Here is a 25,601-nt window from a genome sequence, read left to right as displayed (position 1 = left end):
ATCATCATCATCATCATCATCATCATCATCATCATCATCATCATCATCATCATCATCATCATCATCATCATCATCATCATCATCATCATCATCATCATCATCATCATCATCATCATTTTTTTTTTTTTTTATAAAAGTACGTTTATTTGTCTTGATTATTATAAAACATTAATACATGTTATTTAAATTCCAATTTCAAATTCAAATTTTAGTTCGTCTGTATCTATAGCTTGAGTACATTTTTCGATGAATGATATATATATAAACAAAACTTTCAAGGACAGTATTCGTTGAGATGCTGACAACCTTTCCAGTGAGGGCCACAGTAAATCGGCAGCACGAAGACGTCTGCCAGATATCGAAAGTAGTTTTTGCTGCAGTACGTCGAAAGCAGCCACCACTCTCGGGCATCCGAAAAACTTGTGATGTATTGTTTCAGTTGTCAAGTTACAGAAGGTGCACTGCTCGCCATCCACTCGTCTCATTCTGTACATTAGACGCCGATGCGAGATTTTTTGGTTGACCCAATAGTACAGCAGGCTACGTTGTGAAGGTAACAGATCACGTGCAGCCACATTTTTCCATACGCGTGACCAGTTGATATCGGGACTTTCAGTTTCTACTTTTGGCCTGTCCGTGTGCTCAACGAAGAAACGATGGATAAGATTTGCGGAAGGGTGTTGCCGCATTTGGAGGGGAAGGTTTGAAGTTTCACTCAGAATTTGCTTCAGGCATGGGAGGTCTGAGAGGGAATTTGCTTGGGGGGGATTTGTTTGATTTAGGAGGGATCTGTAGTAGGGGATAGAATCGATTTCATGCAGATGCCGGTTTATTAATAGTGCCTTACATTTAAGCGCAGGTAAGTGCAGGTTAAGCCCGCCGTTTAGTTTACTGCGCGCCAGCTGCTGCATCGGTACAGTTGCACATGCTCCACGGAAGAGATAGTTTCGCATGGTGGCCGTTAGCTTTCCTACGTGCATTGTTTTCGGTTGTAGATTTGCTGCTATATACCACATCTTCGACGAAAGGAATGTGTTGAGTAGAGTCACTTTTTAATGCAGAGACAAGCTGCGTAGCGAGTGTAGCCAAACTAGCCGAGCGAAATTGGTTACCAATGTGTCCCAGTTTAGTGTCACCATCAGACGCACTGAGTTTGCAAAAACCACCCCGAGTATTTTGATTGTACTCTCCGTTTGAAGCCACGGAGCAGTTAATGGATTATCAGTCAGCCCGACGTCGATTGCCATGGTTTTGCTATCATTTAAATGCGCTCCTGCTACACGTTCAAACCGCCTGAAAAAACTTTTCATTTCTTCCAGCTTGCCAACACTGGTGACGATAGCGCTGATATCATCTGCGTAAGCCACAAGCAAATCTTCTCCACACACTTGGCTTAAGCATCGCAAGAGCGGGTGTAGATAGAGCACGAATAGATGCATGGAGAGAGGGTCTCCTTGCCGGACCGAACGTTGAATCGGGAAAGGTGGAGAGAGGTGCCCATTGATAAGCAGACGAGACGATGACACTGTTGCTATATTGGCTAGCAGATCGATAAGAGCCGAGTTGAATCCTAACGCTCGCATTGTTTTAAACAAATAGCCTTGATCTACACGATCAAATGCATGATCTAGATCGAAAGATATCAGTTTTCCCCTCTGCTTAGTTGCTTTGAGTTGTGCAATTTTGTCTTTGATAGCCAGTAGCCTGAAAAATGTTTCATCCAACGTTAGAACATTTTTGCGAGCCGGTCAAGACACCATGCACCCGTAGCACATTTTCTAGACGTTGTTTGAGAATACGGGAGAGGATTTTATAATCCACATTTACCAAACTGATTGGTCTGTACGAACGTGCGGTTTCCCCAGTGCCGCGTTTTTTAACCAAAACAATCACTCCATCGACAAACTGGGGCGGAAAATTTGAACTGAGTGCTTCGTTCATGATCAGGTTCAATTCACGATGTATAATGTCAAACGTACGCAGGAAAAATTCTTTTGGTAAGCCATCGGGGCCTGGTGACTTTCTTGATGCGCTTGTACGGATGGCGTGGAGGATTTCAGCAGTTGTAATCTCATTCATGCACGCTCTGTTTTCATCATCGTCTTCGGGAATAACTCTCTCGCAACGAAATGGGCTGTTTTCTGCTTCGTCATCCACATGACCGCGTGCGTATAGATTGGTAAAATATTGTACCATATGATCCTGTATCGCAGCAGAATCATCGATGATCTCGTTCCTCTCATTTTTCAGCTGATTTATAGCAGTTCTTCGGCGCCTTCTTTCGCCCAACTGGAAAGTTGACAACGGCTCACCAGCAACGTAGGTTTCATTTATCCGCACGAACATTGCAGAGAAATTTCGTTGATGCGCGAGCATTTCTGCTTTTAGACGGTTGATAGTGGTCAGCATGGCACGGTTGTTTTGGTAGCCGTCGTACGCATTTCGTAGTAGCCCGTAGAGATGTTGCTGTTCGCGATGAAAATCGTCAAAAGCGGCTTTGGACTTCCAACGAAAGAATGACTTGATTTTTGGTTTCGCATACAAAAGCCACCATTCCATCCACGACGAGTAGCTTCGGCGTTGGCGAGTCCAATATTGCCACCTTTCTTGGAACTCGTCAATATTTTCCGCAGTCAAGAGATGTGGACGAAGGGACCAGTAGCCACGTCCATGCTCTTTATCGGGAAGAGGGAGGCATATTCTCACAGTGACGGCTTTGTGGTCAGAGAAACAACACACGTGGATAGCAGTTGATCTCAGCTGTTCTCGGAGACCGGTGCTAACATAGAGTCGGTCGAGTCTAGAGGAGGAGTTGTGTGTGATGTGTGTATATCCGATCTCACGTGGGCGAAGCTGCTGCCACGTATCATGTAGTTGTAACTGTTGAACGACAGTTTGGAGAGCTGGACTCAAATTTTGTCCTGTCGCATCGCATTGCCGAATGACGCAATTAAAATCGCCTCCGAGAATGATGTTGTCGGTGCGATGTCGGAGATAGTAGGCAATGGTGTTGTTGAAGAGTCGCTCGCGCTCGGCACGAAGTGCAGAGCCTGAGGGGGCATACACGTTACATAGCGTGGTATTGTGAACACGCAAAGCCAGCAATCTCCCATCTAGGCTTTTCTCTACGTGAGAGAATTTTATGTGCTCTTTTAAAGCAATTGCCGTTCCTCTTCTAGAGTGGTCGACATTGCAGACAACGCTGTAGCCTGGCAAGGGAAGCTGTTCGTTCTCGACTTCTTGTAAAAATACAATATCTAACTCCGTGGTGCGGAGGAACGTTCGAAGGGCGTTTAGCTTGGTTTGGTTGGTGATGTTATTTATATTGAGTGTTCCGATGTTACAGCTCACGAGATCCATTTAATGCAGCATGTCTATATCAGAAATTCTGTCGTGTTCTTGTTCAGTAGTGGCGATGTCTTCTGTAGCGTGTTTCATTTTCTTGCCTGGCGGTTGTCTGCGTGAACGACGAGTGCCGATCGAAGCTTGTGAAGCTTGTGAGCTGTCGGTTTCATGGCCATCAGTCCTGCGATGCGACAATATGTTGCCGATCGAGGTTGATGCCGGCGAGAGTTGCGTGGCAGCGGGAGCTGTCTGAAATTTTGCTGTCGCAAGTACCGCGGGAGGCGGCATCGTATTTTTTTGGAGTGTAGTGTAAGTTAAATTCATACCCGATGTACGACAGTCCGCAAGCTGACTCTTAGCAATTCGTGTAAGCGGACTTAATGCTGGTTTGGATAGACCCGAAGGTTTGGTCGATGAACTGGATGGTTTGATCGGTTTTCTCTTCGCTACGCTTGCGTACGACAGATCTGATTCGCACTTTTGCACCAGCAGTTTTTTGTTTTGCACACACGGTATACCGATGTGTGCAAATTCGTGGCAGTGCAAGCAAGTTTGCCGCTGCCCCTTGTATTTTACCGCAGTTTCTTCACCCTGGATTGTCACGAGGGAAGGAATGTTCTTTGCCACTATCATTCGAGCAACGCGAACCCCAGTTTTAACACCACCAAAATCACTGAAGCGGTCATCCCACAATAAATCACGAACACTGATAACTTCGCCGTATTCGGCTAGAAAGTCGGCAATCTGGTCGTTGCTGATATCTTCGGGAAGTTCAAGTATTTTTACTTCCACTGCTCCGTCTTCCATAGCAATTCGTAGCTTGTGGGATTTCCCATCGAACGTGAACTCGTGTTTGCCGTCGTGTTCTTCCACTATCTTCTCGGCCAGCTCAAGGCTATTGACCTTCACGAAGGTACAGCCAAGCCGTCTGCTAGGTTGAAGTTGTATCACATTTTCTCGCGTCAGACCGAGTTCTTTCGCGATGAACTTATGGATCTCATCATGGGAGAGAACTTTCGGAAACTGGGAATAATCAACGCGAAACGTATTTTCGCGGCGCGGCATAGCGAAATATGAATGTCGCGGCAGTTGCGCACGCGATAATGGATGCGAAAGTTGAATAAGTGTCGATAAAAACGTACTAGTAGTTCGTGAACGACTCCCGAAATTTGCTCGTCTAGAAAAAATCGACTGATCAGCTCGGAAGTTGAGCGCTAACTGTGATCAAAGTGAGTAATTCTTGCCGTGTTGATAGGTTTTAAGCGTATAAATATTCTGGAATTAGCGTTTTATTGGACACTCATCATCATCATCATCATCATCATCATCATCATCATCATCATCATCATCATCATCATCATCATCATCATCATCATCATCATCATCATCATCATCATCATCATCATCATCATCATCATCATCATCATCATCATCATCATCATCATCATCATCATCATCATCATCATCATCATCATCATCATCATCATCATCATCATCATCATCATCATCATCATCATCATCATCATCATCATCATCATCATCATCATCATCATCATCATCATCATCATCATCATCATCATCATCATCATCATCATCATCATCATCATCATCATCATCATCATCATCATCATCATCATCATCATCATCATCATCATCATCATCATCATCATCATCATCATCATCATCATCATCATCATCATCATCATCATCATCATCATCATCATCATCATCATCATCATCATCATCATCATCATCATCATCATCATCATCATCATCATCATCATCATCATCATCATCATCATCATCATCATCATCATCATCATCATCATCATCATCATCATCATCATCATCATCATCATCATCATCATCATCATCATCATCATCATCATCATCATCATCATCATCATCATCATCATCATCATCATCATCATCATCATCATCATCATCATCATCATCATCATCATCATCATCATCATCATCATCATCATCATCATCATCATCATCATCATCATCATCATCATCATCATCATCATCATCATCATCATCATCATCATCATCATCATCATCATCATCAGTGAAAAAATCGTAAAAAAGGAGATTTCTTTTTATTAGGGAGGTTGCTCCCTAATAAAAAGCATATATGCTATGCACTCAAAAGTCGAGAAAAGTGACATGTATTTTTTTAAAGAAAAAAATTATTCGATTATCTGATTAGATTACCGGAGCGGTGGAACGACCTACGAGCTGGGAATGGACTTCGGAGTGATGGGCAGAATGCACGATCGCGTAATGGACTAGAAAGCGTTCAACGAGAGGATGTGCATATTCACAATGAAAGGTCTTTGCTGCAACTACCACACCTAAATGTACGCGAAGGTAGACTCGACGACGAGAAGGAAGCGTTCTATGGGCAGCTGGAGGGAACGTACGACAGCTGCTCGTCACGGGACATCAGGATCGTCATCAGGGATATGAAGGCACAGGTCGACAGGGAAGCAATGTATAGACCGGTGATCGAGCCCCATAGCCTGTACACCGACACAAACGATAACGGCTTGCGATGCATCAACTTTGCAGTTTCCCGAGGCACTTTCAGAAGCACCTTCTTTCCCCGCAAAGATATCCACCTAAAGATCATCTGACCAACGAACCATAAATCTCTTTCTACGGAGTGCGGATATAGACTCCGACCGTTACCTAGTGCATGTGCGCTCAAAGCTATCTACGGTAGCTATCTACCTCGCGACAAAGCCACCTCCTCGGTTAAACATTCGGCAATTAGACAAACCGCGAGTTGCTGAGAAATACGCGCGCGCACTTAATGAAACTCTACCTTTCTCTGTGGAGCTAGATGCTTTGACCCTCAAAAACGGATGGAGTAGGATACGCTCCAGCTGTCAATGAGGCTGAAACTGCGGTGCCAGGTGAGGAAACCTCGAGCTAATGAAATTATTGGTTTGATGGGGAATGCCAACAAGCGATAAAGAGGAATAAAGAGCTCGGAAAGACTATCTGAGCATTGCGACGAGGGAGAATTTGACTAAGTGTCGATGACCGCGGAATGAGTAGACCACGATCCTGAGGAAGAAAAAGTGCCAGGACGACAAAATCAATCATGCTATTGCAATTGCCAAATTGGAAAGACTCGGTATCGGCGGAAGTGTGCTGCGGAAGTATTTAATTCCTAACTGGCAGGTCGTAAACTGATAGTGACGGGTGAAGGTTTTCAATCTAATGCGTTTTCGGCCTCGTCTGGAACCCCACAAGGCAGTCATTTGGCGGGCGTTAATCTTCCTGCTGTACTTCAATGATGTCAACCACGCTCTTAAAGGCCCTCGTTTATCCTACGCCGATGATCGGAAGATTAACTTGTGGATTCGCTCCAAGGTCGATGCAATTTGTCTTCAACGAGAGCTTGATAGCTTTGAGGATTAGTGTAACTTGAACTGCATCCTTGTGACTCCTGAAAAATTCTCTATTATTTTTTTCGCCTGAATCCGTCAACCTGTGATTTTCAACTACAAGCTGGATGGTACTGAAATCCAACGTGTCGACCAAGTGAAGGATCTCGGCGTTACCTTGGACGGTCCGTTATCGTTTAGACGGCACACTTCCTACTTTGTGGACAAACCATCCAGCACTATAGGATTCGTCTTCCGCATCGCTAAAGGCTTAACCAACATGTATTGTCTCAAGGCATTATACTGCTCACTCATCTATTCGACTCTCAAATACGGTTTCATTATCTGGCATCCGTATTATCAAAACGGAATGGCAAGGATCATCTACCTTGGCGAGATCCGTACCGATTGCCGAGTTACGAGAGACGATGCCGATTGATCCATTTGAAGACACTTCAGATGCGAAAGAACGTCGCAAGAGCTTTGCGTGCTGCTGATATGTGTCCCAAATCATTTTCCACCGACTATCACCAATTGCGCACCGATATGTGGGAACTTTTAAAGCCGGCTTCGTCGAAGGTTGGTCTACAACGAATTAAATATTTACACTGCAGCAGATTCTCCTAAAGGACCGTGAATACAGAGTTCCCACTTCAAAGCAGCATATGAAACCATCGATCGGAATGAGGTATGGATAATCATGGACGAGAACAGCTTCTCCAGGAAGCTCATAAAACTAATTCAATCAACGATAGATGGTACACAGTGCTGTGTTCGGATTTCGGGTGGATTGTCAAGTTCATTCGAATCACACAGAGGGCTTCGTCAAGGCGATGGTCTCTCATGCCTGCTGTTCAACATAGCGCTTCAAGGTGCTATGAATCGAGTAGATATCAACACGCGGGCCACGATCTTTAACAAATCTAGTCAATTCGTGTGCTCTGCCGATGATATGGATATTATCAGCAGAACATCTGTTGCGGCGGCTGAACAGTACACCAGACTAAAGCGCGAAGTAGAAAAGATTGGGTTGAAGGTAAATATGTCTACAATCGGTTTTATTACTGCTCTCAGCAGAGCGTGATAAGACTACTTCAGCTTATGACCTGATGCTTATAGGGGTTATGCAAACCTTCTGAAGAGAAAAAATCTGTGGCGGTGGCTAAACAATACACCAGCCTAAAGCGCGAAACAGAAAAGATTGGGTTTAAGCTAAATACATCTAAAACAAAGTACATGCTGGCCAGCGGAACCGAGGCCGAGCGACGCCGTTTGGGCAGTAGAAAATTGATCGACTGCGATGAGTTTGTGGTAGTCCACGAATTTGTCTACCTTGGCTCACCGGTAACGGTGAACAATAATACCAGCCGCGAGATTCGGAAGCGTATTATCAGCTGAAGTCGCGCTTACTACTTCACAGGTTTACTTCATAAGCAATTACGGTCGACCAGACCAAGTCTCCGTACAAAGTGCACCCTGTACAAGACGCTTATTAGACCGGTTGTCCTTTACGGGCAAGAAACATGGACAATGCTCGAGGAGGACCTGCGAGTGCTTGGAGTTTTCGAACGACGAGTGCTAAGAACGATCTTCGGCGGCGTACAGGAGAACGGAGTATTAAGGCGGAGGATGAACCATGAACTCGCACAGGTCTATGGCGAACCCAGTTTCTAAAAGATGACTAAAGCTGGACGGATACGATAGGCAGGGCATGTTGCAAGAATGGCAGACAACTACTCTGCAAAGATGGTGTTCCCCTCAAATCCGGTAGGAACAAGACGATCAGGAGCGCAGCGAGCAAGATGGTTAGACCAGGTGGAGCGAGATCTGGCGGAGAGTACTCGATGTTCAAGGAATTGGAGAGCGGTGGTCCACAACGGAGCTATATGGAAAAACCTTGTTCAACAGGCTTTGTCTTAGAACGGCAAGCCATTTAAGTAAAGTAAATCCAAGGAGGACAGAGATCAGGAAAAACCTGGTACAAATATTCCGGGCTAATGATAAGCACAAGTTTTGCGAGAAGGTGCTCATAAGAGCTACACACCGAAACCTGACATATGTAGGGACGAGGGAGGGAATCTCATCACGAACGAGCGCGAGATGGTCGACAAGTGGAAGCAGTTCTTCTATAAGCATCTCAAGGGAGGCGCAACGTAAGTTAACTTAAGAGTGCCAACAAACGATAACAGCGTGCTGGCACCCGATCTTGAAGAGAACCGGCGAGGAATCAGTTGCCGATGAATAGAATCGCCGGAATGGGTCATCTCCCGGAAGAACTCTACAAAAATGGCCAGGAACCGCTAGCAACGGAACTTCTATTATGAATCAAATTTTTACTCTCCGATAAATCCTCTAGAAATCTCACGAGTACAACGTGGCCACGCATCATATTTTCGTAGATTTCATTGAAGCATACGATACAGTCGAGCGCGAATAGCTATGGCAGATAATTCACGATTACGCTTTTCTGGACAAATTGACACGGCTGATCAACGCTGCTCTAGAGCGAGTAATGTGCTACGTGCGTGTGTAGCGAGGCACTGTCGAGTTCTTTCGAATCGCGCAGAGGGCTCCGGCAAGAAGATGTACTGTCCTGTCTGTAATTGAAGATCGCTATTGAAGGTGCGAGCGCGCATCTAAACGACAGGAAAGATGTTCAGCAAGAGTAGCCAACTCCTTAGCTGCAGAGATGTCCGCAACATCATTGCTATACGGGTAAGGAGATTCAATGACGCATTCAAGCTAGAAGTTAAGCTTACCTTTCCTTTCGCAAGACGCTTCGTTCAAAGAGCATACGCCGCCGCACAAAGCTGACGATGTACAAAACTCTCATCAGACCGGTAGTCGTCTACGGATTTGAGACTTTAACTTTGCTTATGGAAGACATACGCCTTATTTGAACGGAAAGCGTTGCGGACTATTTTTAGCGGAGTACAAACGAGTTGTGGAGAGTGGTGTAGGCATATGAATCACGAGTTGCAGGCACTACTTGGAGAGATCCTAATCACATACCTGGCGAAAGTTGGGAGACTACGGTAGACCGGTCTCGTCGCAAGTATGCCGGACGACTGTGCAGTGAAATCCGTTCTCTTCAAGAATCGCACCGGTACGGCCTTACACCAGGAATAGAGGGGCTTAACGTGCTAGATGGTTCGACCAGGTTGAAGCTGACTTGCGTTTATCGAGACGCTCAACGAATTGACGACGAGTACCTCAGAACTGAGTACAACGGTCAGGAATTCTTGATACGACAAGGCTCTCTGCTGATAGAAATAAAAGAAGCGATTCTCCTGGCTGAAAATAAAGGCGAACGCCCGGATAATCGAGTCCGGGCTGTCTTTGTTATCAGATTCTCATAGACTTTTATCAGATATTTAGAAGTTATTCTTAATAGTTCAGCAATAAAAATTACGGCGATTGAAATAAACCACGCCCAAGCTACAATGTCGGTTTTATCGCACTCTTATTGCCGATTTCATGACCAATTTTTGTCTTAAAGACCATCATAAGAGTAGAGCAAAGCCCAAATTGTTACTAGGGCACGTGCTGCCACAAAAGACGATCATTAAGGCTGTTGCAGTGGTCTTTTAACTCAATGTTCTTCTGGCATACAAAAAAACACGTGCTTTGCTATCTAAGTTAGAAGTTTGTTCGGAACTTTCGGCTTACAGATTAATCTTCTTTTGCAACAATGTAAGAAGAATACAATCAAAAATGAAAGTCAAGACTGGACATTCTGTCAAATCTCGGCGGACAGGTTTAGTACGCCCTCTAAGGATAACGGTGGTAACTGTTAGGTTGTATCTGTGCCCAGGGCTTCGACCGATCCTTTTGTTCTACCGCAGTCACACCTACGCGCATTCAAGTTCACACCGTCCGTTTAGAGGTGGAATACGAACGCTATGCATAACACAACTGGCAGTTTGCTCAGTCAAACGCCGATTACACGCAACAGAACGAACGCGTTCTAAAACTTTTTGACATTTTCGTTTCGATCAAGTTGCCTTTACCGTTTGGAGCAGCGAATTACTGCAAAACAGTCAAATGACTGGCAATCACCACGCTAACGAAAAGCAACCGCATAATCGTATGAATCAATACTAAAAAAAAACAACCACTACATATGCATGGAAGAAGTCGGTCGGACTCCGTCCAATACAAACGAATATTTTGCTTGCGTCGGACCGACGTCCGGGTGACAAACTATTACTGTGAGCAGCCGATTTGGAGACGAAAAGAGAAAAGAAAAAATACGTCACCGTATGCTTCCAGTCAGTTTGCAGTTTATATTCTCAAAGCGCAAAGTAAAACGGGAGATCGACTGTTTGCTTTTGCTGAGATGCCGCATGAATTGTAAGACGGCAGCAGCGCAAGCGGCAGAGATTGACTGGATTCAAAAAACAGTCAAATGATCGTTCAAAAAGCGGAGTTTAAATGCGGAAAGTTCGCATTCACGGCAGTCACATTCAACTTCCGATCCCTTTTCAAGCCCTGTCTGTGCCATCATTCTAGATGGTTGCGATCACTAATGCTCCTAAGCAGCATTGGCGTAGCTAGGAAAGTTCCCTGGAGGGGGCCTAGGGGGTGCCTTCCAAAAAAAATTTCATTCATCTTGTTACTCCGACCGCCACCGATAGTACAACGTTTTGTAGGGAAATACCAGGCGGGTTTCATGAGGGCCCGCGCAATTACGGACCAGATGTTTACCATCCCACAGATCTTGCAGAAATGTTGGGAGTACAACGTGTTTACGCATCACATCTTTATTGATTTCAAAGCAACATACGATACAGTCGATCGAGACCAGCTATGGCAGATAATGCACGGACACGATTTGCTACAACTGATCCGAGCTTTGGATCGAGTGATGCGTTTCGTGTGCATCTCGGCGATACTTTCGAATTCCTTTGAGACACGGTGAAGGTTGAGACAATGTGACGGCATCCAACTAGAGGGTGTGATCCGATGAAAGCGAAATTTAAGAGGAGTGGGCTAAACATAAATGCGTTGAAGACAAAATACATGAAAGAAAGAGACTCGAAGGAAACAAGCGCGTGCTTCCCGCGGACGGCACGCGCCCTTTCCCTGTTCGAGCGGGAAAGTACTGGGGACGATATATGGTGGTGTACAAACTAAAAGCGAAGAGTAGCGGAGACGTATGAATCACGAGCTGCAAGCCCTATTTGGAGAGATTGCCATTTTCAGGTGGCGAAAGTCAGTAGGCTATAGCGCAACGAAAACAGTATCACAACAGTACAACTGCTCCAGTATCAGGAGCAGGGAGGCTCAAAGTGCAAGATGGGTCGACCAGGTCCAAAGTGATTTGCGACTTCTGAGACTGGGAAATTGGCGACGAGTGGCCCAAGCTGGAGTTGAATGGAGACGACTACTTGAAACAGCATGACTCAGGGTGGTTACTAGGCTAGGCTAGTGAAGAAGAAAATATCTACGCAGCGGGAACATGTACACTGAACTTTTTTTCGGTTTTAAAATTCCAATGGGGAAAATTTCTGGAGGGGGCCTACAGATTTCTGGAGGGGGCCTAGTACCCCAGGCACCCCCTCTTGCTACGCCAATGCTAAGCAGTAGTAACTCCCTTGAGATAAGAGATGGCGGCAGTAGTTCTATCGTCCTTTGCTGTATATAGGCGAATCTTCTCCTACTATGTGCCCAGTTTTGAGTTCTGAAGTCTTCGAAATAACACAAAATTCATGTTCTTAACTTATCTACTTTGATAAAGTAGAAATTACTACTTTGCATGAAAGTGATGATGATTTGTGCGATGAGAGAAAGGAAAAAGTTATTTGGACCTCCTTTTTTCATACAGGGATTTAATTTTGCAATTCCAATTGCAAAAAAAACACCGCAAATGAGTAGTTTTGAATGGTTCGAATTGCCCAAATTAGAGCTAAATGTCCTTAAGATTATCGATAATAAAACCTGATAGCGTTTTCTGAGAAAGCCAGCCTGATTCAAAGTAACGAGGTTCTTAAAAAGTGAATCAATAAGCAATAAACCTATGTTTTTAAAATCCTCATTTGTTCGAGTTCAAAGAAGCTTAAATATAATAATATCTACAAAATGTTGTCAACGTTCGCTATAGCTATTAAAAAAGATTCATATGAGTTCATTTTCGTATGTAATACAGATTAAAGGAAAAAATGAAAATTGATTTTGCATCCTGCACAATACCTACCGTACTGCCAATCAAACGCAAAGTTGAAATACTCCCCCATAGAATGAGCATCAATCGAAGCAATGAGCAGTAAATATAATCCCATACATAAATCTGCAAATGCCAGGTGGCAAATCAAAAATCGTGGTACCGTCATGTCAGATCTGTAATATTTCATAACACACGTTGAGCACGAGCTTCGTAGTCAAACGGATATGCTTCATTTACCTGTTTGAAAACAACACCACAAGCACCGCAACATTCCCGAATACAGCCAATAGCACTACCACCCATACGGAGCCACGCAACCAATGTGAGCCCATTACGTCCTCACACGGATTCAACGCGTCTGGCATGGGAAAGCATTTCACATCAAACGTTCTGTTAAAACAAAAAGTTTCCGTAATTATTGTCAATACATTTCATACATTTCTATACGTACGTTGGTGTTAAATTCCCGCAAAGTGCCTCCATTGAGGATGGTTGTATGGCCTGATGAAATTCACCTGGAAAAGGTTCTTCGGAATACGAGTCTGAAATGTCGTCCCGAAGAACATTATCGTCAATTGGAAAACCTGTAATCGGTTGAAAGAAACTTTCCCCTCCAACTACATCATTTCCTAGAGAACTCATTACGGCGGATCCTTCTAATCCACCATCGTCAGAGAGATGCCTGGTGAAAAAGGATACTACAATCAAAGAATATCCGCTCTTTACAAGTGCGTAAAGCTTACTGTGCTAACACACGCATCCGACCGAAACCTTGTACACTTAACGAAGCATGACGTTTTCTGCGCCGGGGAGCGTCCTGGTCGGACATCTGATCTGCTGTTCGTACCGTCTGCGTTTTTCACAACGTAAATAAATAAATAAAAGTATAGGTTAATGCGAATGTTTTTTACAGGAAACCAAATATTTAGCTATAATGAGGAGTGCAAATAGGGTATGTTCGTTAGTAATTAACGTCCTAGTGTTTCAATAAGTTGTTTTCATCGCTTATTCTAAATTGAGAATATATTATGTTCAAAAAATATCAAATTCTACTGAAAATCTTAGTGCTGTAAAATCTAAATTAATTACCCGTTACCCATTACGCATTACCCGTTAACAACATTTCGAAGAAAACACTCGAATTATTCGACATCGGGCTCGCTGGGTGTATAATGTTAGAGTATGCTTCAGTTGGAAACCACATAAAATGATACTATTACCGAGCAATTTATTCGATTAACAAGAAACCAAATTTTCGACTTGATCGGAAATTCAACCCGATGTCACTATTGTTAGAGCTAGCCGACCGACAAAGTTAACTACAGAGCAACGGGAACCACACCACCATATAAAAAAGATTGATTTTGATTTTATACGATAAAAGAAACTTCCTATTGCAAACCGGTCATTTATTTATCCTGACCACCAATCAAATACAATAAAGTGAATTCGTTGTGACTTATCCTATTGAAGGACTTTTGCTGATGATTAGTTAGCACCTTGCAAACCCGTTTAATCAGTTGCCTTCTTCAAATTTAATAATAAGCGTCTCCTTTAAATCCTCAGAAAAAGGGGACGCATGGTTATTCACAAATTGAAAACAGAATTTTCAACGCAATTCGATGGATGAATTACAACAAACAAAAATTCTTAACAAGCACCAAAAATGATTGAAAATTATTATCTTTCGTGGCTCCTAAAAAAAATAGTTTCGATATACGTTAACTTTCACTCACATGTACACTTGGTATTGCAAATCCCTTTGCAATGCACTCCTTCTGCCCGTCGTGAAATCGCCGCAGATCCTCTTCATGTCCCGTTGGGTCGTGACGAGCGGGAAACTTGAACGCACAGCAGTGAAATGAATGTGTCAGGTAGGCGGTTTGCAAGTTCTGCGAGCGTAAAAGGATTTCCATTAACGGAAAATAACCAATCATCGATTGAACCAGCGTCCCAAAGTTTTAATTGACGCCATTGCTTAGCATAACGTTAATAACAGAACACGACAGTGTGCTTACCTTAAAGTTGTAAACGGAAGGGATTGTTTTGAGTGAGTGGGTGTTTTGTATTCGAAGCGTCTCCAGATCGTTCAGCCCATCGGATGGCATCGCTTCAATTGCCGTGCTGGAAAGGTCACTGAAGCCATAAGCAAAACAAAGGTATTATTGATGAATAATAGTTTCGGCTGGCACCAGCTTCGCCTTCGCTTAAGTTGAAGTGAGAAACACATTTTTACGCACAAATTGAAAGACCAGGGACACGCGGGGTCAGTTTTAAATTCGGGAAAGCCTAACAAAACAGCTTAAAGGGAGTTGACCGTCAAAAAGGTTAAATGACTTTGGATTCACAGCTTTATGCTACACACCTTTTTGCGTAAGGTTATACTTTTTGGCTACTGATCCGAGTGAAAAAGTAACAGAAGCAGGATTACACTGGTGCGCCTTTTTCCACTCTCATGTATCTTTTTTCATAATCTAAACATGTTTTTTTATACAAAACGTAACACGGGCGCAGGTAACCCAGCTTTTCTATAAAATTCAATGCGAATCATTTTAATTGTTTGTGGTGAGTCAGTGGTGACACACTAATAAATGTCGAATATCTAGAGTTATATCCTAATCGTTTTGATCGAATCACACTCGGGGATCCCAGGATTCTTTGGACTATTGTACAAAGAAAAGGAAATTTTTATCATTCTAAACTTTCAACTTTTTAATTAGGCCATTACAAATATTTAAAAAAAAAATTTGTCCTTCCGGTGTTGGACCACTGAAGGCGGGGGTGAAAAAAAACAAAGAGATTTTTTTAATCGAGCAAAACAAATGGGTTTTTACATTTTTACTTAAAGTTTAAAAGTGAAAACCAAATCTATTCTTGCTTTTAATATATACATTATTATTTTCCTTGCGAAAATCTACGGAAAAAGATGAAAACGGAAGAAAATTTTTTTGGACGGTTTTCGGAAATTCCATTGTTTGAATTTCCAATTCTGTTTTGTGCTAGAAGCGTTATCCGAGTTTTTCAAGCCTTAGAGCCTACTCTTATCCTTAATATTATTTTTTTGCCATTTTTCAAGGCAATTTCCAAGACAAAAACTTTAAAGATAATTTGCAATGGCCTTATATTTAATCGAAAATCGGCAGTCCAGCTCCGGTTGTGAGAAGTAGCCAGCCAAATGCCGATAATTTGCTGAGTCATAAAACAAGATTAACGCAGCGACTTTTTAATGATTTTTCACCAGAAGTTATAAAACTCGCAAATGAATATATACGCCGAGCATCGGCAAACGGGTTTATCATGAGAAAACAGCGACGCGAATGGTTCAATTTGCCTATAACAATGAGGCATATACATTCACGCTTCATAGCATCCCGAGCAGGAGCGAAGAGCAAAATAATAACAAAATGTGTTATTGGAAATCGAATAACTCATAACAAAATTTGGTCTTGTTTTGTCAGCCAAAAAAATAACAAAAAATAATATCAAAATTTTACTCCTTTAAGCACAAAAGAATAACTACTTGTGTTATTTGAATAAAAAAGCAATAACATGACTGTATTCAGAGTTTAGAATAACATATTTTAGTATTAGGTATTGCATAACAAATGCAGCAGTATATGAGATATTAAAAAATCATTTTATAAAATAGTTATAATTTAAAATCTCTTTAATCATTAAAAAAATGTATGAAATCTATCGAATGTCATTTCAAGGCCAAAATAAGATATGATAACAAAATCAGTTATTAAACTCATCTTACAACCACTGGTTTAAATATCTACTCGATAACAAAATGTGTTATCAATGTATCTCCATATCTATTCAATAACAAAATATACCGTTAAAACACAGTTTGGTATTGTTTTTATATTATTTTGCTCTCCGCTCTTACTCGGGATAGCTGAATATACGAATATCGTGTGCAACGCATAAGTACGAAATAACACCTACTGCTGCTTGCAAAATAACTAACACTACTTTTTTTTTATTTTTATATTTATTTTATTTATTTATTTTATTTCAATTATTTTTTCAGTAAGGGGAAAAGCCAAGATGGAAACGGTCTCAAACAACTTTTGTCTCAATCTCAGGCATAAAAACCCTTTGAAAGAGCTTTACATGTACCTTAACCACTAATTTCAAAAATCTCGGTTTCTTCCCCTATAGCTAAAAAATTACAATGCAGTTCGGTTTGATTTATGGACCTCAGGCAGTCATAAGACTGATTGGGAGGTTCTCCTTCGCTGTCTGTTTGTGCATAAGAGAGCATACAGATCACTTGTGTTTATATAATATTATCTATAATGTACTTTAAACTATTATCTTTTCGTGGTAATATTATTTTGAATACTTTCCGGCACCCCGGGCGTCTTATACCCGCTAAATTGAACAACTCAATATTCAATATTCAATTTTTGAACCAATTCTGATATTCACAATGAGGTTCTGTTCGTGATAAAAGAAAAGCTGAGGCATGCATTATCGGCGAACCAGGCGAATAGTGTATTTATTTTTATTTATATATTAACTTTTTTTATTGGAGCTTTCAACCAGTGGTTGGTTTGCCCCAAGGATAGTGTATGTTCATGAGAGATTTTCATCGTTTCTTCAAATAATCACTTTTTCGCGAATTCTCCAACCACTGTTTTACATACAAATTAGTATTAGTCAAATATATGAGATTATAAACATAAACTAGTAACAAAAACAAATAAAAAATGCAACAGTAGATTGAAAATAAACCATTGGTAGTGATGGCAAACTATAACTACATATCACAATAATGCACCAATATACCTACAGTTCTCTGATGTTTTGAATTCCAGCAAAAGCCCGCCGATGAATATGCTTTAATTTAAAGTTGAGTTTGAGGCTCCTAAACGGTGTGATACAAGTGAAACCAACATAAATTAAATACACATTCTTAAATCAGTCGATTCGAAGAGGCGTTGGTACTTACAGTTTGGCCATTTCCGAACCGTTGAATGCGTAACCATGAATGTGCGAAATTTCATTATTATCTAGTATTCTGTGGATGAAGCAATGCATTAATGCAATGTATTTAAATTTATGTCTAGATTAATATTGCATTGCTTAGTATTGAGAATTAATCATGCATTCCCCTAGTAGACCGACGGATTCAAAGGGTTCAAATCCAGAATGGAAAAATTATCAATAAAACACGAATTTCTTAAAATTTCAAAGATAAAAGTACCTATTACATTCGATTCTTCGATTGACCAACATTTTTAGGATTTGTTTACTGTTAGTTACCTTTACATTTTTCTAAAATTATGAAAACCTAAAAGGAAGTCTTGGTTTTTTCACTGTTTGCAAGCAAATCAAAATACATTTGCGCCGAACGATTATGCCGCGGAAGGCGAGTTACTGATTTGCACTCTATGCTTTACGACACCGTAAAGTTTAAATTGCTTTTGCAAAATCTCCATAGCAAGTCTGGAACCTTTGTTATTTTCTATACAAATTTCAAACATCACTACGACGGCACCACTTCAATTAGCAGAAGTGGTAAACTTATCATAAGAGTGCTACCATCTGACATCTGTCATACGCCCTCCGAGATGTTGCGTTGGGGTTTATGCGATTGTAAAAAAAATCAACTGTCAACATCTAAAACGAGCATACAACCTCGTTTATAGTCTATTATTAAATATGAAGGAAAAAGTTTCAATTGAAAAAAGAGATAAAGTACCCCGGGGCAAGTGGGAATACGGGGTAAGTGCCCGAGCAGGAGCGAAGAGCAAAATAATATCAAAATGTGTTATGGAAATCGAATAACTCATATCAAAATTTGGTCTTGTTTTGGCTGACATAGTTGGTAAAATAACAAAAAATAATATCAAAATTTTGTTCCTTTAAGGCCAAAAGAATACCTACGTGTGTTATTTGAATAACAAAGCAATAACATGACTATATTCAGAGTTTGGAATAACATATCTTAGTATTATTAAGGTATTGAATAACAAATGCAGTAGCATATGAGATATTACAAAATCATTTTATAAAATATTTAATCTAAAATCTCTTTAATTAATAAAATAAAATTTTATGAAATAGATCAAATGTCATTTGAAGGTCACAATATGATATGATAACAAAATCAGTTATTAAACTCATCTTACAACCACTGTTTTAAATATCTACTCAATAACAAAATGTGTTATCAATGTATCTCCATATCTATTCAATAACAAACTGTAGCATTATAACACAGTTTGATATTGTTTTTATATAATTTTGCTCTTAGCTCCTGCTCGGATGGGAACGGACCCCATAAAACGCTTCAACTTTATTTTCTCAAACTGAACCTTTCTAGCAATGAAAGATGCAACTGTTTTTTGACAGTAGGCAAACATTATTAGTGTATAAGTTACACCCGAAAACTAGTTGCACAATTTGACAAACGGCATTAAATATATGGGTCGAAATGAAGGCAGCGCTTCAAAGCACCCGGGACAAGTGGGACCTATTAAAAATAAAGTGTTTTAAAACAAAACTTAGAACAAAATAAATCTTAGTACATTTTTTAGAAGTACTACCGAACATTTTCAGTTCAATTAAATAATATTTATATCGGTAAAGCTTTGAAATAACGCCGAAAGGTACTAAACCAAGAGGATCCAAAAAAAGTATGAAGGTCTGTGACTAGGTGCATGAACGAAGGGCTCACGTAGAAATACGAATGTATGTTCAATTCGACAAAGCTTGACCTTTTGCAAATGTTTATCACACACAGTTTTACTCTACTGTATTGTAATAAATGCTCAGAGTCTATATAAATGACTCTTTTACACAAAAATACAAAAATTTCCTGAATGCTCGTGCTCTATATATCAGTTTAAACCGTTCCACCACTCAGACTTTCATCAGGAAATAATCACACTTCTTCTGGTGATTGGCAATGATACTGCATTTTGAAAACTTTTGGTACGAAGCAGCATTAGTCAACTCTAAATAACTGGCTTCAAAGTTATAACGAATGTTAACTGGCTTAAGGAGCTTACGGTTGAACTTTCCATGAAAATAGTTGACCTATAGCACCGTTTAGTGTGACAGGTTGGTTTGAAATATAATTGCCTTAAAGTTAAAATATCATGAAATAGCCAACGTTTTCTGCACACTGATAGTTCTTTTGGACACTCTGTTCATCAGTTATTTCACACTTGAGAACAATACAATCGAAAGTATCTAAACAATACTCGCGTAACTTTTCAAAAGGACCTAAGTAACATTGAGAGACTCTCTTTGGTCACCATCTCTTCCGATTATTACGGCGACATAAATGCATTTCAACAAAAGTTTTCTTGACGATTAGCTAGCTACGGACACCAGCAACCGATTTATACAAGGCTGATGTTTTAAAGTGCATTAGCATCGCCGTGGCAATCGAAAGAGAAGAGGCTCAAAGAGAATCTCTCATTGTTACTTAGGTCCTTTTGAAAAGTTACGCGAGAATTGCATGCAATGGTAAAGCAACAAATTAAATACCCAAAATCTATTTTTGGATCAGACAGTCGCTAATTCTTCCTTACTTTGAAAATTGGTGCATCACGTCACGTCACATGCATGAATATTCCTTCAACCTCTTTTTCATATACGACATCAGATTTGAAATAATTCTTGCAATATAGTATGTGGATACAATCCGGCGAAAGATAAGGATGGTGGCTCACTTTTTTGTAACTGTGTACTTTCAGGACATCAAATTTAACTAGGTTTATCGCGGTCCCAAGCAATCTTGTTAAGACGAGAGGACTTTATCATTTTTTCTGGAGTACTTCCCAAGCACAGATATCAAATTAGTATAAGTCTGAACGTCATAAAGAATATTCGACCTGTTGGGAAGAGGGGGTTTTGTTACTCTATTTTCTAAAACTAAAGTAATCGAAATCACAGAAAACTGTCGTTCCTGCCTGTGGAGCAAGGTGATCACAAAGAAAATGTATGGGGATATTTGACCTTGAAACTTTTCGTTAATTTTCACTAATTAGTGATTGAAAAAGAATGTTATAATAGAAATTACATAATTGCTACATCTTTTATGAATCGACAGGAATCTAAACCACAAAAATCCATTCATAATTGGCAGAGCTATTAGCGCTCAAAATCTTTCATATTTTCGTGACGCTCGCATTTTTCGATTTTTTGGAATCCCAAACCTTGCCGTAAAACGTAGTCCTACGTCAAAAAGTATTTTAGCATAGGTTATGAGAGCTTATGAGTTTGGTTACATTCTGGCGACACATAAACGATATTAATTGTATCTGGGAAAGCAAAGTTGATATTATGCTAATCTGCATCTAAAAGTGATAAAGCGTTATGGTTGTTAAAGCGTAACTATTTCTAATGATAGTTTCACTAGTTGCTCTATCGTATTGGGCATGATAGAATAAACAGATCATAATTATAATCACAATCATAGTCATAAATCACGTCTCGCAAGAATTGGATACAGCTACATATTTAACCACATTGCATTACAATTCTGCATTACTGCGAAATTGCTCACAAATTGTGTTTCATGTTAGCTAATTGTGCTTTAAAAGTAATCTGTTATTGTTACGGCATTTTAGGATGAACCATTAGTAAAAACATTGTCTATAGTCTATGCTTTTTTCATTGTTGTAACGTTGCTGTATATTAACATACACAATTTTTTGATATTTTGTGCTTTCTAATCGAATTTGAATATAGGTCCCACTTGCCCCGGTAAATGGGGCAAGTGGGACCTATCGCCATGAATATAAAAAATTGACCTCAGATTCATTTTATGTAAATTGATAGTCCTTCTTTGTAATTAAGCCTTCGAAGTGATACCACTTAAGAGTTTCTGCGCCGCAAGAATTTTAAAATTATCATACGTGTAAATTACACAGGTGACTAAACTCCAACTATGCAATTTCTAGGTCTCACTTGCCCCGAGGTACCTTATCAAAGAAACTGTAAACAGAGTGATAGACGGTAAAGGATATGAATGTTGATATGGTAGTGCGAATATTAGCAATCTTTCGCCCTAATGTATCAGTATCTTATGAGTATAAGCAGAGTTGCCTTGGTAGTCTTCTCGTTAAAGATGTCTTCGGTTTAATGAACTGAGTTTATGAAACATCCATCATTTTAGGATTAAAAACTCGCCAAAACAATTGAAGGTATTTGAAATTATTCACCAGCAAAAATGTGTCAGACTGCTAGTAGGGGTACATTTGGATTACATGAAATAGCAACGTTTCCGAGTTTTTAAATTTCAACATAAAGTTCAATTAGATACAATCTTGAAATCCCAATGTACGTTGTTTTGAAGTTTCACTGTATTCAGCATGCAAAATGGTTTATTTTTATTAAATTGCTAAATCGAATCAGGTAATAAATCATACGTAGCTATACTTACAATTCATCAGTCTTTATACGTATGGCTCTCTCAGGTATCTGCCGGATTTGGTTACTATCTAAATCTCTGTAACGAGACGGTGGTGTAAAGATATAAGTTCATGCACGCATAGTCAGTTGCGGTGCGAAGAAAAAGAATTGCTGGACTCATCGCATTCGCATTGTCGTCGTGTTTGATTGATGTCATGTATGTAATATGCATGAATATATGTACCTATGATGGATGGTCGACGTGGTGGAAGAGATGTTTCCAAGGATAAAAATGCAAATCCAGTCGTAGATGGAGATTCGATTGATATATAATTTTCATGGAAGAAGTGACCATTTTCCCCAGTGTAATGAATGTGTATGAAATGGCAGCGAAATAGGATTATACTGGGAGAGAAAAACATCCATGAATACACCTTACGTTTACTCACACCATGTGGAGAATGATGCGGTCTGAAAGCATTCGCATATCCGGTACCGCCAGCAGCCCACAGTGGATGATGCGTCTATAAAATAAATAGTAGATATAAATACAGTAATTAATTATGGTTTTCGCGCCAGTATAACCTCTTCAATCAGGCGGATGCATCATTTTACTATCCTCGTATAGGCTAGATCTGTTTAATATTGAATGATGTAAACTGAGGTCAACTGACCAGGATTACAAAAGTGGTATATCGGAGATGGCTAGGCGTTGGAAACAACAGTTCGATGCATTGTTGAACGGTGAATAAAATGGAGCGGTCAACAGAAATAGTATATCACGATTGAGGATGATGGACAAGCTGTGGATCCACCAACTTTGAACGAGGTTAAAAAAGCAGCGAGAGATTTGAAAAACGCCAAAGTAGCTTGAAAGGACGCCGAACTTTTGAAAATCGAGAGCGAACAGTTGTATTGTGCAATAAATCAGATTATAATAAAGGGATGGACTGGGGAGGAACTGGTTGGAAGGTCTCATCCCAAGTAACAATTTTAAAACCACTTGGTTTTACTTGAATTTTATAAAGGTTTTATTGCGGTATTAATCATTACCTCTGGTTTTATTTTGGTATTGCGCAATACCCAGAGGATACGAGTCTAAACACACTTATTGTTGTGACGCAGCAGATATAAGAAACGCTTTTTGTAAATCGAGCTTTTTATTGCGTCGATCAAAACTAAAAATATATGTTCACCATTAGTGTTATTTTGTCGTTTTGATTTAATTTCTTACTTACATTATTGTTTTCTATCTGCCTTTTCTGTGCGAACTTCTTTACTTATAATTTTCTATTTAGCCTTCCCAGTAAACATTTTCATATGCATATCAGAGTAACAAATGAGTTATATGTACTTATATATACCCTGCAAAATCGTATCTGATGCACAAAACTAGCATATGCGTACTAATTTGGAGGCCATATACGTACTACAAAATATACGTTAATAATTCGACTTTATGAGTCTTTGTATGCGATAGGATCCGACTCAAAGCGATTAGTTGTATAATGATATACAATTCTGCACTGAAAGTCGTAAGTCAATCACTTGTTATCGTCAAATACGACAGAATGTAAACTTCTGTGCGTTTCATTAGGCTATTTTTACAATCCTGAATTTATTAAAAGTCAATAACGATAATTTTCGTACATTGATATACGAGTTGGTGTTTGCTGGGTTTCAAGTTGAACCACCCTAATAACATTTTCCGCCTTCAGTTTCATTTGTTATCATAATTCGTTATAATCTACTTACTATTTCCCTATTTGTAGTTTGTGTGTTTCTGCCCTTCCGTTTCTAGCTTTCCGTACCTTCACTCGTACCTATACTTTTCAATCAATAGTTTTAATCACTTCAATCCATAATATTTTTTACATTCGACTTACTCTAAACAATATTTCTTCCTGCAAATACTTTCTTATCACTACAAACAGCTATCCTTCGCGCTATCTTTAAATTCACTCGAGAAAATCTTTTAACTCACTTTCGGGAGATCTCTCCAATTATCCACCTTCCAAATCTAATGACTTCAACTATAAATTCTATCAACTCCGACTATCGAAGATGACTTTCACTTTTCCATCAAATCTTCTATCAACTGTTCATTTTTTTCCTAACTCTCACTAACATAACTTTGTTTATTTTTCTGACAACCATCCGACTGTCAACTACCATGGCGGTCAACTTAAGTTCGTTGCGTGAGGGCCTCACCAGTGTGGCCAGAACACTTATAGCTAGCTAGGAAGCCATAATAAAACCGTTAATAAAGCAAATTTATTGTGGTTGCTTATATTACCACGTTAAAACTAGTTGGCTGCACCACGTCTCTTATAAACTTACCATAAGTGTGGCGTAACAAGACAAAATGGCGCACCAATCAAAATTGATCTTATCGCGGTTACTTGTCAAACCGCAATGAATCTGTTAGTTTTATAGAGCTATTAAAACCAAACAGTTTTTTTGCTGCTATTATGAAGAATACCAAAGTCACAGAACAGAAGTGGAAGTAGAAATCCAAACACGTACATTCTACTTTCTACAGACACTAGCGAACCTGGTGGTAGCGAGTCACTTTTTTCCACGAAAACACACGAACGCATACGAACGCACACGAAAGCATGTGAAAGCTGCTATGCGATTGGCAGCGAGCGTTCTGCTTATATTGATGTTATTCGCTTCTATACGAAAACCTTCCCAAAGAAAAATAAAAACAAAAAAGACTCTGTTACCAGTTTTGATTGCCGAATCGTTCGGACTCCCACTTCTATTCTGTGCCAAAGTTCAACACCAAAATCATTTTTTTATGTGAAGCCATATTGCCATATTCTAATATTTTGTTTTAGCTTGCAAACAACAATTCATCAAAGCAAAGTGTTTTGCAGAAAAAAAGTTATTATCAATCGGTTTTCCTGTCTTCCTTAGGAAGCAACTAAAATGATTTTGCTAAAAATTGTGATTGACAACTGAATATTTTCAATTTGTTAAAACAACCAGTTTTCGAAAATAGCAAAATTTCAGTGGCCCGCTGATTTTATCGACCTATCATATTAATATGCACAATGAAATTAAATGTGCACATGCTGCAAACCAATGAAATTGCTTAAAATTTAATAAATATTCTATGGGATATTTTATTCTGGTCGCTATAAACCAAATCGTTCAGAATGATCTGTCAGTTAAACCTAAACTTTTCTGCTCACGGATAAATGTTCAAGTTGACAAAGCTAGCGAACTTATTTAGCTGTTGCCAGAAAAGCGAAAAGCTTTTTTAAATTATGGCGATGGCTGTCAAGCAGCGTAAGCTTAACCGG

General features: G+C 39.9%; 1 protein-coding gene across 1 annotated transcript in view; it reads right to left on the bottom strand.

Annotated features, from left to right (window-relative positions):
* The window catches only part of LOC128745774 (lutropin-choriogonadotropic hormone receptor), a 42,327-nt gene that overhangs the window by 4,263 nt on the left and 12,463 nt on the right, over positions 1-25,601 (bottom strand). The window contains exons 3-12 of the mRNA XM_053842851.1: positions 22,740-22,814; positions 22,322-22,387; positions 17,873-17,941; positions 17,714-17,788; positions 14,931-15,048; positions 14,649-14,804; positions 13,656-13,762; positions 13,364-13,594; positions 13,150-13,302; positions 12,943-13,085 (exon numbers count right to left, since the gene is read on the bottom strand). Of these exons, the coding sequence (XP_053698826.1) occupies positions 12,943-13,085; positions 13,150-13,302; positions 13,364-13,594; positions 13,656-13,762; positions 14,649-14,804; positions 14,931-15,048; positions 17,714-17,788; positions 17,873-17,941; positions 22,322-22,387; positions 22,740-22,814 (1,193 nt within the window). The remainder of the gene's footprint in view (positions 1-12,942; positions 13,086-13,149; positions 13,303-13,363; positions 13,595-13,655; positions 13,763-14,648; positions 14,805-14,930; positions 15,049-17,713; positions 17,789-17,872; positions 17,942-22,321; positions 22,388-22,739; positions 22,815-25,601) is intronic.

This window comes from Sabethes cyaneus, chromosome 1, assembly GCF_943734655.1.
Source record: "Sabethes cyaneus chromosome 1, idSabCyanKW18_F2, whole genome shotgun sequence".
Taxonomy (NCBI): domain Eukaryota; kingdom Metazoa; phylum Arthropoda; class Insecta; order Diptera; family Culicidae; genus Sabethes; species Sabethes cyaneus.
Note: the sequence above shows the minus strand (reverse complement) of the source record. Positions and strands in the feature narration are given on the sequence as shown.